This window comes from Euprymna scolopes, chromosome 40 (genome assembly GCF_053919585.1).
Source record: "Euprymna scolopes isolate OS-2025 chromosome 40, ASM5391958v1, whole genome shotgun sequence".
NCBI lineage: Eukaryota > Metazoa > Mollusca > Cephalopoda > Sepiida > Sepiolidae > Euprymna > Euprymna scolopes.
This window is the reverse complement of record NC_136521.1, coordinates 12,544,504-12,560,897: the sequence shown is the minus strand read 5'-3', so window position 1 is coordinate 12,560,897 and position 16,394 is coordinate 12,544,504. Positions and strand designations below refer to the sequence as shown.

The window sequence follows — 16,394 nt, the reverse complement described above, 5'->3', positions numbered from 1 at the left end:
ACTTCCTTCATAACTTCCTAAATTTTCGGCACCATAACTTCCTTCATAACTTCCTAAATTTTCGCCACCATAACTTCCTTCATAACTTCCTAAATTTTCGCCACCATAACTTCCTTCATAACTTCCTAAATTTTCGCCACCATAACTTCCTTCATAACTTCCTAAATTTTCGCCACCATAACTTCCTTCATAACTTCCTAAATTTTCGCCACCATAACTTCCTTCATAACTTCCTAAATTTTCGCCACCATAACTTCCTTCATAACTTCCTAAATTTTCGCCACCATAACTTCCTTCATAACTTCCTAAATTTTCGCCACCATAACTTCCTTCATAACTTCCTAAATTTTCGCCACCATAACTTCCTTCATAACTTCCTAAATTTTCGCCACCATAACTTCCTTCATAACTTCCTAAATTTTCGCCACCATAACTTCCTTCATAACTTCCTGAATTTTCGGCACCATAACTTCCTTCATAACTTCCTAAATTTTCGCCACCATAACTTCCTTCATAACTTGAATCTCTGTTCTTTTTTATTAATTCCTTCCTCTTTTAATGTTTTTCTTCTTCTCTGTCTTCTTCAACTCTCTTCCTCTTCATTTGTACTTTTTTTCCCTTTATTCATTATTTCCCTCTTCTAGTTTTATATTTCACCTTTTGTTCTCCCACACTACTTATTCATTTATTTTATTTGTCTTTTTAAAAAAATGTCCCCCGCATTTCACTCCGGATCCTCCATTTTCTTTCCTATCATTTTTCTTATTTTTCTTTCCTGACGGCTATAATTTATAAATCTTCTTCATTAATTTCAGATACAACATCATCAAATGCAACGGAGATACTTAGCTTTATGATTCTTTTTTTTTTTTTTTTTTTTTTTCGATTTTCCGTATAATCATTTTTGTATCAAAGTAAAAAACATTAATAAAATTTACTTCAACGCCTCATGATGATTCGCGGACGAATCGAAAGCGCTCGTGACAGCAGCAATTATGGAACTTTTGAACACTGTTCCGTTGGCATGCTTCCTGGCTGAATACAAGATGGTTGCCTTCAAATCTAATGTAAACAAATTCCTGTTAGGTCGTCTAGTCCTCAGAAATAAACAAATTCTACCCATTTTACATCGACTACCACCTTACATTCATTAACCGTTATCCTCGAGTGGCTTTCGGGCCTTGATAAGCGGTGACACCAAGTAAAAAAAAAATCGAATAGTCTATACTAAAAAGTGTATATTCTGCGAAGTATCAACAAAATTATAAAAAATTGTTGATAAAAAAAAAAAAAATAGTAAGAAAAATATATTTTTTCTTTCTCTCTATTTCTTAGCGTGCAGCCAAAAACAATTCTCTTATCTTACCAGTCGTCCATGAGTCTTTCAGCCGACCAATATATAGAAAAAGAAAATAAAGGCAAATAAAACCAAAATTAGAGCCGGTTTATTTAGAATAACGCTCTATGCTTAATTTTTGACTAAATAGGGTTGATACAGCATTAATTTTCGCTTTATCCGTAACTCCTGGGTCTGCCTTGCCATAAGGTAACTGACCACGTCACAACATACTTAAGAAATGCGATGTTGGATACAAGTTTGCAGACACAGAGCCAAATACCTGGTTTATAGTGGTTTACATTGTAAATGTAATGTGAATAAACATCTTGCTGCTCAACTCCCCTTTCCGATCCTTTCTTTTTGGAGACTGCGCAACTCTTACCACACAAATTTACCGGACAGGTACCCTTACAGTGGGTATCCAAATGTCTGACTCCTATCTCAGTACTTCATTACGCTTTCCTGGCACTATGCTTGATTTTGGGTAAAATATAAAAAAGAAAGACAGACATTTAAATAACTCATTTGTTTCCACGTGCGGTACCCAAACGAACATTCTCTATCATGCTACCGAACCGGTCCCGTTGATACACCGACACACACACACACACACACACACACACACACACACACACACACACACACACACACACACACACACACAGTACAACACGTAAATACACTGAAGACTTTGCCCTTTCTTTCTCTTTTAACCAGCTTTCTTCGTACCGACGGCTACTAGCTATAAAATGTGTAAACAGAACTGAGCTGTTCTCTCCTTCAACAAGCCGGCAATATATTAAATCTATCTTTACACGAGAACACTTCCACCTAGTAACCCGTTTCTCTATTGTATACGCTACTAACGAGGATGAAAAATAAAGAATATAAAATGAAACTCCAGTTCGTTTTCTCTTTATTCTATACACTATGAAATGGGGGTTTATTCTATATTCAAAAGCAACTTTATTTGTCATCCTCGTTATCTCTTATTCTATACATTCTGGTATGCAACAATATTGACTCAGAAGAGATGTGGTTGAGACTGTGCAACTCTTGCCACACAAATTTACCGGGAAGGCACCACCTCTATTTTATACACTGTAAATGTAATGTGAACAAACATCTTGCTGCTCAACTTCCCTTTCCGATCACTCACGCCAATGTACTTTCGTGGCACCATGCTTGGTTTTGGATAAATAATAAAAAAAAGACGAAATACGGATAGTTTTCAACATTTATTTAAATATTTTGGTAAATTCAATTGTACACAGAATGCGACAAAAATGCAGCTTAAATTTAGAGATGTCTTCAGATGGGCGTTTAAAACTCGCTGGCTGGGCGATTCTTCAGATATTCGGCAATCTTTGGAGATTCTGCAACCCTTTGGCGAAGTGCTGCCAACTTTGGACAATCTTTTAAGAGATCTGGACACTTCTGAAGAGGACTTTCCAAAGCTACGAAACAATGCAAGTCAGCCATAGTCATCTGGAGGAGACAAAAAATTTCGAAATTATTAAATATTAAAAATTATTAAAAAGACCTGGATCTATCATTTCTAAGTTTTCTTTATCTAGAGGAGACAAAGAAATTTTTGAATATAATTTAACTGGTTTTAAACTAATATATATATATATATATATATATATATATATATATATATATATATATATATATATATATATATATATATATATATATATATATCACGGTGACACACCGGTTATCGCTGGATCACCGAAGTTAAGCAACGTTGAACCTGGTCAGTACTAAATGGGTAGCCATTTGGGACTTTCAGGTGCTGTATGTGCTCTCTGCTTATCTCGGCATTGTTTCCAGTCGTCCTGGACTCACCCTTGCCACTGGACTCAAGCAGTGCCGATTCAGGAGAAGTGTGGTTAGGGATTGCGCGACCCTTGCCTCACAATTACACGCGCAGCTGCCCCTACGGGGAATATCCTTTGTCTTTCGAGACTGAACGGAGGCATCGATATATATATATATATATATATATCATTATTATTGTTATTATTATTATTATTATTAATAACGTGCATATTTATTTCATTGGTTCATATAAATTGTTCAAAACCAGTCAGACGGATTTACAACTTTTTTCTATTTATTTAAAAATAAAATAGAACTTTGTTATATTCAGGTCGTGGAATTTCATTCATTCTGCAAAAAATCTAGCTAATTTACATATTCTTTTAAACATTAATTTTAATTAATTCCCTATTAGTTTTTTTTGTTTTCTTATGGGATGATCATCTTCAGTAAACTATTACGTGTAATTATAGTCATGCAGTTATTCTACATGATTTATAATTGCGTATTATATGAATATAACACAAACTTCTTATATATATATATATATATATATATATATATATATATATATATATATATATATATATATATATATGACTACAAATATATTTTAAGCCTCCCCCTCTTTGGGTAGAGCACTGTCGTAAATAATCTCACCCGCTACTTAATTGGCTAAAAATGCGAAGCTCGTTGTTTGTTTGCGAACAGGCGATTTGAGCACTATAAGAGTGGTGGCGAGGGTCCATTTAAATAGATATTCCGACAAGTTATTCACGGGCGTCGCCTTCATGGTCGAGTGGGAGAACTGCCGACTGTCAACACGACGGTTCTAGGTTCAATCCTTGCTAGGGAGAGATGCTAGTCTAACGGCACTGATGAGTTGTGATACAACGAAACAGGACTGTATGTCGATAACTACATACATACATACACACACACACACACACACACATATATATATATATATATATATATATATATATATATATATATATATATATATATATATTTCAGAATAAACTTATCCAACGATCAGCAGGTATGGAAATCTGTGATTATAAGATTTACAAAATATTACTGGCAGTAATATGCTATGAGTATTATCTCACCTAATAAGAATTGCTCGATATACAAGATAGAGTAAATAAATCAAATTTTAGTCATTCAATGAATTTAAAAATTTATGATGTGAAATGTTACGTAAGACAAAGAATACATTTGAAATATTATGATTCCTTATCCTATAGGATTTCGAAGACTACCATCTCTTCAGAGGAGAAAATATAAACCTTCTGATCTTCACGTCATAAATTTTTAAATTCATTGAATGGCTAAAAATTATATATATATATATATATATATATATATATATATATATATATAATGAAAACAACGGTATGTAGCGTTTACCTGATATACGCAATGGTAAGCTTCTTCGGACTAATATAAATAACAGTATTTATATAGAGGAAATTTAAATGAACTGTTAAAGAAAGACCAAAAATGGGTCTGGACGCAAGAGTGCGAAGAAGCATTTTGGGAAATTAAAGAGACTTTAACGTCTGACTTGTTTCTGGCACATTATAATCCAATAATTATAGTCGCAAGCGATGCCAACTCGTATGGCATAGCAGCATGCATTTTACACAAAATGGATGATGAAAAAGTGAAACCCATAGCATATTCATCCCGATCACTTTTGCCAGCCGAAAAGAACTACTTGCAAATTGAAAACGAGGCGCTAAGCATTATATTCGCGGTAAAAGAAATTTCATCGTTTCCTGCACGGTAGGCAATTTCTGTTACAAACAGACCGCAAACCATTATTAACGATTTTCGAATTGAAAAAGGGACTACCAAAACATACGGCGAATAGGCTCTAAAGATGGGGTACCATACTTCTGAATTATAATTTTCAAATGGAGTATATACCATCTAAAAAATTTGGTCATGCAACGGGTTATCGAGGTTAATACCTAAGCAGACAGAACCATTGGAGGACATGGTAATAGCAGCCATTCAAGCGGAAGTTGAAGTAGAAAATTCGTTATGTGACACAATAAGAGAACTTCCAGTAACGCTTGATGAGATTAAGAGTAAGGCAGAGCTAAACGAATTTATTATACGCACGAAAGAAAGGATCAACAATAACGAATTGGATTAAGAAATTTATTCAATATGCGACAACGTCCTGTTATATAGCGACAGGGTCGTAATTCCTGCGACATTACAGAAAAGAATGCTCAAGGAATTCCATGTAGGACATCCAGATATATCAAGAATGAAAAGCCTTATGCGCTCTTTCGTTTATTGGGCAAATATGGATAAGGATATAGAAGGAAAAATCAGGGAGTGTAGAGGATGCGTATTAGCTATGAACGCTCTTCCGACTCAATTCGGATCGTGGGCAAAACCGGACCGACCTTGGTCTAGGATGCATTTAGATTTTGCAGGACCGCTAGATGGGTTCTACTATCTCATTGTTGTAGACAGCCTTTCTAAATGGCCGGAAGTATTAAAATGTAGGAATCCCACATGCGAGGTAACTATCAACTTCCTGTATGAACTATTCGCTAGGTTTAGAGTAGTAGACTGCATCGTTACAGACAATGGAACACAATTTACGTCTATCGAATTTAAACAATTTTGCGAGGATCATCTAATCGAACCTATAACCATTCCGCCATACCACCCAAGAAGTAATGGACAAGCAGAGAAATTCGTTGACACATTCAAGAGTGTTTTGAAAAAAGGTAGTGGGTCGCCAACGGATAAGTCAATCCAACAGGTTTTACAAGTCTACAGAGTCACTTCGAATGACAACATCGAAATGTCGAAGACACCTACTAAGGTTATGTTCGGACGCACGGTTAGATCGATTTTTCACAAGTTGTTACCAAACCAAGATAGGCCAAACCTAAAAAAAAAAAACGATAAAAAAAACAAACAAAAAACAATCGGTATACAGTTGGCGAAAGAATCTTCTACAAGATTCACAAAAATAATAAGACTTTCTGGGAGTCCGGCATTGTTGAGAAACAAATAGGCAACATGGTCTACATGATTAAGGGATCAGACTTCGTGCACAAACGTAAAACTAACCAAATTCGGAAAAGATACTCGAACAGTGAGGTAACCAGATCGCCCGAGGAGGACATCATGGACACAGTGTTTGATACTTTTCAGGTGCTCATACCAGAGACAGCTCCGGAGAATAGAAGATCAAACAAAAAACCGAAATCAACAGAATTAATGAGGGTGAATCCAAAACAAAAACGTTATTGATCCCAGACGGGCTATTTTCAAAGGCGGGGGAGGGGTTATACCGGCCTTCCTTGAACAGAGGAACTTACACCGATTAGCACTATAAATAGTGCTAGTAATTCCAACATCGGTGAGAGAGATGCGACTGCACTTCAACTGCTAGCCGAATGCCCAGCAGATATACACGCTTTCCTATCTTTGTATATAATTGTTAATACACTTGTTCCTTAACCGAACCTCGACTTGATTGTTCTTATTTTCACTGTTGTTCTACGACACAACAGTTGGGATTACATTTTCTATATATAAATACTATTATTTATATTAGTTTGAAGCTTACCATTGTGTATATGAGGTAAACACTATACGCCTTTGTTTTCATTAATATATATATATATATATATATATATATATATATATATATATATATATATATATATATATATATATATATACTAGCTGTACCCTGCCACGCGTTGCTGTGGCTTAATTTCGTGTAATGGAAAATTCTAATAAAAAGAGAAAATGCATGTTTCTTACATTCTTAGTACAGCAATCCACTCCAAAAAGTAAAAAAAAAAAAGGCGAAAATAAAAAAAAATATGGTACTCTTGCAGAATTGGATCCGGATCCTCGGGAGTTGCCATCAATCATGGCTTGGGCTCGACCAACATTCAGTGGATTAAGCCGAAAGTTGCTAAACCATTGAAACGTTAAATAGTTTTTTTTATTGTATTAAAAAATGTGAGTTTTTAATTAATATTTGGGTAAGGGAGGGTGTTACTATACACTGATTCGAAAAAGTTGTTTAAAAACGAATAAATGAAAGCAAAGGTAAGGTAAATTACGTTTCTATATAACTGGATAATTTTTTAGTATTTTTATTTAATGTAAACTGTTTAATCGGCTCAAAAACACAGTGTTTATCTATGTATTTGAAAAAGACGAATGGTCGCGGACTCTGTTGAATACGTTAAGTTTGGGAAAATCAGTTAAAAACTATACAAAACAATGTCAGACACCTACTGATTATATGTTATTGTGACATAGGCTGACATATTCGGTGGGTTTCTGATAGTATTTTGTATAGTTTTTTTAGTTTTAAATCATTTTCTCAAACTTAACATCATCAACAGTGTCCATCACCGTTTGTATTTTTCAAATACACTGATAAACACTGTTCTTCGAGCCGACTAAACGTTATAGTAACTAAAACGGGTTTGTATTACTAAACATAGAAACGAAAAAGTTGTTGAAAAATAAATATAACAAATGAATGTTATCAAAGACAAGATAAGTTACTTTTCTACCTAACTGGATAAGATTTTAGTGTTTTTATTTCGTGTAAAATGTTTAATCGGTTTGAAAAAATGTAGTGTTTATCTGTATATTTGAAAAATACAAATGGCGGCAGACTGTTGAACACATTAACTTTGGGAAAATGAGTTAAAACTAACAAAAACTGTACAAAATACTGTCAGGAACTCACTCAATATATGTTACTGTGATATAGGCAGACATGTATTCAGTGGTTTTTAACAGTATTTTGTATAGTTTTTTTAGTTTTAACTCATTTTCCCAAACCTAATGTGTTAACACAGTCTGCCGCCATTTGTAATTTTCAAATATAACAGTAAACGCTATGTTTTTGGAGCCGAATAAAAATTTTGCATTGAAAAAACAAAAAAAATTATCCATTTCGGTAATAAAGTAACATATCTTGCCTTTGATAATATTTGTTAATAAGGTCACGTGAGTCGATTAATGGGTGCTAATGCACTTACTGATCCGCGCTATTTTTTTTAAAATCGTATTTCCAAGCTTAATTAAAGTTTTATGTTTTTTTTGGTATTTTTTTAGATTAGGTCCACCTCCACAATTTTCTTTTAAATGACGACTTTTATAGGTTTCCGACTATGCTGAATACAGAAATCGCATTGAAATTTTGCAGAAATAAGTAGTTATCGAGATATAGATAGTTGTTTTCTGCATTGTATTCTTTGGCGGCCATCTTTGTTACATGCTTAGATTTGTTTATGACGCGCACAATCGTGTAAAAAAGACGGCTGCCAGAGATTACAATGCATTATACAAATTTTTAATATCTCGATAACTACTTATTTCTGCAAAATTTCAATGCGATTTCCGTATTCAGCATAGTCGAAAACCTGCAAAAGTCGTCATTTAAAAGAAAATTGTGGAGGTGGACCTAATCTAAAAAAATACCAATTTTTTTTATTTTTGTACCTTTTCTCCACGTTAAAAAACGACCCTGGTGTCTAACTCTGTATTTCCAGGTTTGATTGAAGTTTTATTATATGTTTTTATTCAATTATAAGGTTAAAGTACAGAATAGGTACAAAACCCCCTCCCCATGTTAAGAATGGCTTTTTAAATAATAGCGTTATTATTTCAGCAAAGATAACTCTCTGCATGAATACCGATTAACATTTTGTTCTTTGCTTTTTTTTTACCGTATTTTTTTGTTTTTTGTTTTTTTCAAGAAAAAGTTCTTTAACAAAGATTGAAAGTGCACGTTTTTTCTTTTTTTTTCAGAAGTTGTTTTTATATAAGAAAATATGAATGCTTATAAAGAAATTGGGTACTCGTGCACTTATTGATCCGTGCTGAAATAATAACATTATTATTTAAAAAGCCATTCTTGACATTGGGAGAAGAGGGTGTTTTGTACCTATTCTGTACTTTAACCTTACAATTGAATGAAAAAAAAACGGTAAATTTTTAGATTATTTAATATTATTTAAGCAAGTTACCAATCCGTAAAAAAAAACTGTACTTTTACCAACCAATCTTTTATCGAAAAAAAAAAAAAAAAAAAAAAACTCAAAAAGCAAGCGACAAACTTTTTTTTTTGCCTTATATAATAAAGAAAAAATGTGTAAATTAAAAAATTTGGAAGATAAACAAATGAATTATGTTTTTTTTTTGTTTTTTTTTACTTATCGAGTAAACAGAAAATGAAATCTACATCGTTTCGTCAATTCGTGGCTGTGAAATGAATCGAACCGGAAGTTCAGTTTTATCAACAAAGCAGGTTCGCACTAACGGTTCAAAAAATATATTTATTTTATTTAATATTTTAATAATTCGAGAGGTAAATTTATTTTAATAACATAAAAACATCCCTCGACTCTAAAGATGGGTTGTCTGAAAATTTTAAATAAATTGGTAACGTAGAAATATGGTTTTATTCACTTGTAACAAACCAAGAATTACATTTATATATATATATAGATAATTTCATTAACCACTTAGTAATCGTCATTTTCCCGTTCCTATTGCTGTGTGCTTAAAAGATCTGGGACAAATTGTACTCTATTATGAATATGTATATAGACAAAAATATACCCCCTCACTTTGTTTTTTTTTTAGGGTAGAGCAATATTGTTGGGTGATGTCTCTTGCTGCTTCTTAGCATAATGCAAAGGTCTTTGTAAATAAACAAATTAAGCATGGTGGAGTAGCGGTCAAGGGTTTTATATAAATAAGCATTTAGGATATTACTCACGAGCGCTTCTTCTCTTGTACTAATGGTTAGAGCTAACATCCATCAACTCAGTATTTAAAAAGATTTGGTCTCTGGCTAGAAAGAAGTGCTAGCCTACCCATTCTGAAGTGACAGATAAGACCTTTCTATATGTTCAGGGAAGATGAATTAAGCCTCCATAAAACGATGTAGATGTGTAAGATGAAGTTTATGAAAATAGAGATGATGAAGCTAATAGAAGATGAAGATGTTCTTATGGATTCATTCGGAGTACAATACAAAACAGGAGACATCAAAGAAGATGAAGATGCATTAAACAGTGTAGATGTTTAATTTTTTAAAGGTTGGAAGATGAAAAAGTGAGAGCAACTGAAAGGAGCGTAATAAACAAATTATTTTTGTAATAGTAGTATGGAGATCCTCAAAAAGAATTATTCTTGATCAAAACAGAAATAAAAATTTCATCAGTGTAGAAGGATGCATCTTTAGCTGCAGAACAGATAGTACACTTTAATCCTAACCTTAAAACCGAGTAGAACCCACTTACCGAATTTCCAATAAAAAATCCGTCGCCGCCGTCATTGCTAATCAAAACTTCTTCTAGGAATGGTAAAAGTCTGCTATAAGTTTTTTCGAAATTCTTTTCCACTTGGTCCTGAAAAGAAAAAAAGCAATAATAATAATAATAATAATAATAATAATAATAATAATAATAATAATAATAATAATAATAAAAAACTATCAATGGAGATTGCTAGGTTGTGGAATAAGAAAACTTCCATTATGCAAATCATCGTAGGTGCTTTTGGCTCAATTCCAGATGATCTTGAGAAACAGTTGAACTCCTTGGGAATCAAGTACAACATCATTGTACTCCATAAGTCAGTTCTGCTTGGTACAGCAAATATCCTACGCCAGGTACTTTCCATCTTATTGAATCTTTGACTATGCTCACTAGCTTTGGTGTAAAAGCCCACTCTTGAGCGACCCCCCCCCAAAAAAAAACGGTGCAACAAAGCATCACAACACTGAAGTTACGAACATGGTGGTGGTGGTGGTGGTGCATTCTTTGAACCAGGCATAACTCAGCATTCGGTTCGGCTTTCCCCGAACACGACGTCAACAGCTCCGGTTTAACTGCGGTCTGACGTAAAATTGAGATCAGCCAATCACAACAGTGCATGCTGAGTTTTAACTCGACGTTCGTGCGCGCACCCGAGCAGCAGACAAGAATTTCGATACCAATTGGTACTTGTATAGTTTAATCGAGGCATTAAAAGAATGAAAATATCAGAAAAAATTTATATTGTACGTATCCGTTATGGAATGGAGTCCCCCCCCAATTTTTTTACTTAATTTGATCAAGTATTTTTTTTTTACAGCAAAAAAAGAAAAAACAATTTTTTATGATACCTATCAAAAGATAGCCATGTTTCGATTTTTAAGAAGAAAAGCTATTATTTAAGATGGGGAGGAGGTGTCGGCAGTTTAGACTGAGTTATCTTCCCGTGGCGTGTTTTAAACATTAAAACGTGGCTACGTTCTGCGCGCTGTCATAAAAACGTGTTTTCCGCCGTAAAAAAAACCCCAAAAAACTCGATCAAATTAAAGTGATTTTTTTTTTCGGAGAACTTCAGTCCAAAACGGAGACGTATAATATAACTTTTATTTTTTTTTTTTTGATGTTTTCATTTTTTAATGTCTTGATTAAACTGTACAAGTACCCCAAAAAATGCACCATTTCTTAGATGCAAGTCGGTGCATCCTAGCAAAAAGAGGGAGCTATGGCTGGAGATATGGGAATGTCGACGGTGAACAGCAATCTGGACAGGAACCTTCTTCGCAAAATCACGGCTGAAAATCGATATAAAACTGATATACCTGTGGCCGTTCGAGATAGCAACGAATAAAAACCTCCAGCGCGAATGTGGGTTGCGATCAGCGCACAGCGATCTGTTCGTCTGCAAAATAACTCACATCGTCAAAAGCTACCCGGTTGGTGAAGAGCTTCCTTACATGTCCGCTACCTCTTCTCTGTCCACTTTGCCGTCGTCTGATGCCGTCCAAAAGTTTGAGGAAAAAACATCTTCCTAAAGAAATTTGATACTTTTGCTACCGTGCTGAAATAATGTTATTATTTCGAAGACCATTATTAACATCGGGGAGGGGAGGGTGTTTTGTAACTATTCTGTGGTTCCACCTAACAATTTAATAATAATAAAAAAAAGATATCGTGAAACTTGAATTTAACCTGAAAAAACTATTTAAAAATATCGCGGTATCAAAAGTGCATAAGCACCGCAAATTTTCCTGGCATTGGGAAAAAGATTCCAACTGCTCTCAGATAACCGCCCCCCCCCAACAGCCCCAACCCACCCACTTTTGTTGTTATTTATTGGACAAGAAAAAAAAAATTGCTAACACATTTATTTGGAAAAAAAAATTGCTAACACATATTTATTTAAAAAAAAAAAAAATGCTAACACATAGTTATTTGGAGAAAAAATATTGCTAACACATATTTATTTGGAAAAAAAAATTGCTAACACATATTTATTTGGAAAAAAATATTGCTAACACATATTTATTTGGAAAAAAATTACTTAAAAATTATTTATCAATTACCAATCAGTCAATAATAAATGCCGGACGTGGAGTGGTCAACAAATAAAATTTGAACGATTGATGGAGTGTCGAAATTGTATCGATCCTCATAGATGGAGGTGTTCCGGCTAAAGTTAATCTTCTGGTGGCTCAACGAATTTTAGATCTACAGATTTGAAATTTGGTATATAGAGTATTCAGACATATGGGAAAATTTTTAATCGGTTTTCATCCGGGAAAAAGTCAGCTAAAGGGTCAAAATTGTAAAAATTGGAACGTGGGGGGAAGGATCATTGGATTTTTATCTGTTTGTCAACTGTTTCACGAATGCGCATACGTGAATCGTTCACATGACAGATGTTTTATGTTAAAAGTGAGTAAGTTTGAAATCAGTCTTTACAGAACGTGTCAGGCTGGTCTAATTGTTATCGTACTCAACTCACTGTGTGTAGGTTTTGGTTAGCATTTCTTTTTTACTTACAAGAAGTGAACTGTTTAGAAAAAAACAATATTCGCATGCACATGTCTCAGTTTCTGTATGAATTTATTAAGAAAAAGCAAAAAGGCAAAAAGATAATGTTAATCGGACCGTAACTCGTTTAATTTTTTTGATTTATTTTTATGGGAGAGAAGGGGAAAATAGAATGAAAAAAAAAAAATGAAAAATGGCTTTAATAACCCTTTACGATTTCAAACCGGTGTTTAATCCTACTGTTTCTTGTTTCAGCGGTATTAAGTGTTAACAGGGGTAGTAGAAATTTAATAGAGAGAAAATATTTTACAACTTCCATTGATTATAACCGGTTTTGGCAGTGAACTTTCACTGGAAAAAATATAGGAATGTACGGTTATCGAGGAAGTGTAAGGGTAATAGGCCTATAGCACACCTCAGATCCTCAGATTGCATGTAATGTCTTTATTTTTAATCCTTTTAAGGTCAAACTCACACGGGAAAATTGAGGTCATTATATATATATATATATATATATATATATATATATAAGAGAAGAGAATAAATGAGTTCATTTTATTTATACAGAGAAGAGAAGAATAGAAGATAGATAGAAGGATAGATAGATAGATAGAATATAGAAGAAAGAATAGTGATGACGTACCTTTGCAGCTTCCGGAGCAAATTTTATTTTTACCAGATCGTTGAAAATATCTTGAAAACCCTCAGTAATTTCATCAACCTGAGCCATCTCGAATGAGTTTTTTCCGGCCATGGCTAGAATTAAAAGAATAATTATTTTAATTGAAGTGAGTTCATACTGTCTCACTTGTTTGTAGAGCTTTAAGTAGGATAAATTGTCAGCAATAACTATAGTTGGGAGTTAAAAGTCAATCTAATCCGGCGCTTCAATTAAAATCATTGTTCTTTTAATTTCAGCCATAATGGTAAAAACTCATTCGAGATGGCTCGGTTTGATGAAATTAATGAAGTGCCGGATTAGACTGATTTCGAACTCCCAACTATAGCTATTGCTGACAACTTCACCTTCTTCGAAAGCTCCATAAGCAAGGTAGACAGTATGAACTAGTTCCAGTGCAGGATTATTAAGACCCATGCAACATTTAAACAGCTCTGCAAGACAGAAGAAACAAAGCAACTACGCTAAATTAAGATAACTAACAGATTTTTCTTTGTAATAACGACATTTATTTCCTCATTATTACGGCTGTGACCTCATCCATGTGATCCTCTTCTCGCGCTGTTACATGAAAAATGCTTGTCCCCTTTTCCATGTAAGTAAAAATAAACAGAATTAGTAAATGAAAATAAAATTAGAGAAAGCGGGAATCGAACCCTGGAGAACAATAGATTTTAAATGGAATGTCCATTAAATTGTTGATTCTGATAAAATAAATAATAAATATAATTTTGGCTGGAATCTATTCATTGTAGAAAGAATGTTGGATAATAAAAAATGGGTTAAATGAGTTAGATATGTAGGTTGAATTCCTTTGTGAGAACAACAAAGGAAAATAGGAAATCAGAATGTTCCGAAGTGTGCAGGTCGCGCGTGTTGATGGCACGTGAGTTGTGGTCACGTTGGCCGGACATGCATGGATTTCTCAACATAGGAAGTGAGAGTTAGTTAAAAAGTCAGAAGGGAGGCAGAGAGTCAGACGAGAGTCCGAACAATTCGAATCTTAACTCGTCTGGAAGCGAGAGGGTTTTAAACAGAAAAAGAAAATGTAAGAAGAAACTTTGAATTCCTGGATGCAAGCCATTGACCGGTCAAGTGGAAGAATAAATGCTCATCGTGTTTTTATAACTGCCGTTTCCTGTGTCCATCATGACATGAAAAAGGTATTGTCAATTTATATATAAGAACTATCCGAAATTCATCATCTAAAAAATATATGTTTAGAGAGTATATGTGTCATTCTATTTATGTTATATAAACACTCCCGTTCATACGAACTGTCAAAGCATAAATGCCAACCTATCGGTCTATCTATCTAGATATTAAAACACCTCTCAAAGCGTATTTATATGTACACTCTGTCTCTTTATATATACATGATAATGTCCACATCTCTTCACTAACAATATGTTAACATCATATCTCTTACAACATGAACATCTCTTACTCAACACTAATCTCTCGTAAGACTCTCACAAAGAACAATACAAGAACTTTCATCATTGTAATAATAAGACAGTATGTAAAAGCGCGTTATTCACGTTTTAAACGTGATCTCGAACGTGATTCTCGTCTCGAACGTGATCTCTAACCTTATTCACGTCTCGAACGTGATCTCAACTGGTATTCACATCTCGAACGTGATTTCGACCGTTATTAAACGTGATCTCGTATGTTATTCAGGTCTCTAACGTGATCTCGAACGTTAATCACGTCTCTATTTTTCTTTACCAGTGACGTCATTTCGCATGCATTTGCATACAGCCATCAGTGCTATGTTACAGAAAGGCCAAAAACGAACTGGACAATCGAGAGGGATTTGATTGCAATGGAAAGAATCCGGTGGGATACTTTATCTGGTTTTCAATCGTAGAGTTTAGTTTAGCTACATAACTAATCAGATTCATTGCCATATTTTCTAATATTTATTATAGGATTATTTTATTTTCTATTTCTCTCATACACTTCCTTTTATATTCAATTTTTGGGGGTTTGTTTTACTATGCACATAGATTCGAAAAGGTTGTCAAAAACAAATATATGACAAATAAATGTTACCAAAGGAAAGATAAGTTACTTTTCTTGCTAACTGGATAATTTTTTAGTGTTTTTATTTAATGTAAAATCTTTACTCGGTTCGAAAAACATACAGTGCTTATCAGTATATTTGGGAAAGACAAATGGAGCTCGCTCGCTGTAGAATAAGTTTCGGAAAATGAGTTCAAACTAAAAAACTATGCAAAATACTGTAAGAAACTCACTCAATATATGTTACTATGACATATATTCGGTGGGTTTTTAACAATATTTTGCATAATTTTTTAGTTTGGACTCATTTTCCCAAACTTAACATATTCAACAACGAGCGAGCTCCATTTGTGTTTTTCAAATATACTGATAAACACTACATGTTTTTCGAACCGATTAAAAATTTTACATTAAATAAAAACACTAAAAACTTATCCAGTTAGGAAAAAAAGTAACTTATCTTGCCTTTGATAACATTTATTTGTTGTATATTTGTTTTTGTTTTTTGACAACTTTTCGAATCTATGCATATAGTAAAACAAACCCATTTTTTTCTATCCCCTATGTCTCTACTCCTTATATTTATTTTCTGTTCCGTTCACTGTTCCTTATTTTTCTTAGCTATAATCTACACTTTATCTCTTACTAGACTACCCGTGACCCGTTGGGT

At 33.8% G+C, this 16,394-nt stretch overlaps 1 protein-coding gene across 2 annotated transcripts in view; it reads right to left on the bottom strand.

The window, feature by feature from the left end:
* Positions 1-2,562: 2,562 nt before the first annotated feature.
* The window catches only part of LOC145265371 (glutathione S-transferase-like), a 26,117-nt gene continuing 12,285 nt past the window's right edge, over positions 2,563-16,394 (bottom strand). For both annotated transcript variants that reach the window (XM_080121155.1, XM_080121156.1), the window contains exons 3-5: positions 13,661-13,773; positions 10,489-10,596; positions 2,563-2,827 (exon numbers count right to left, since the gene is read on the bottom strand). In XM_080121155.1, coding sequence (XP_079977281.1) covers positions 2,663-2,827; positions 10,489-10,596; positions 13,661-13,773 — 386 coding nt within the window. In that variant the 3' untranslated portion in view covers positions 2,563-2,662. The remainder of the gene's footprint in view (positions 2,828-10,488; positions 10,597-13,660; positions 13,774-16,394) is intronic.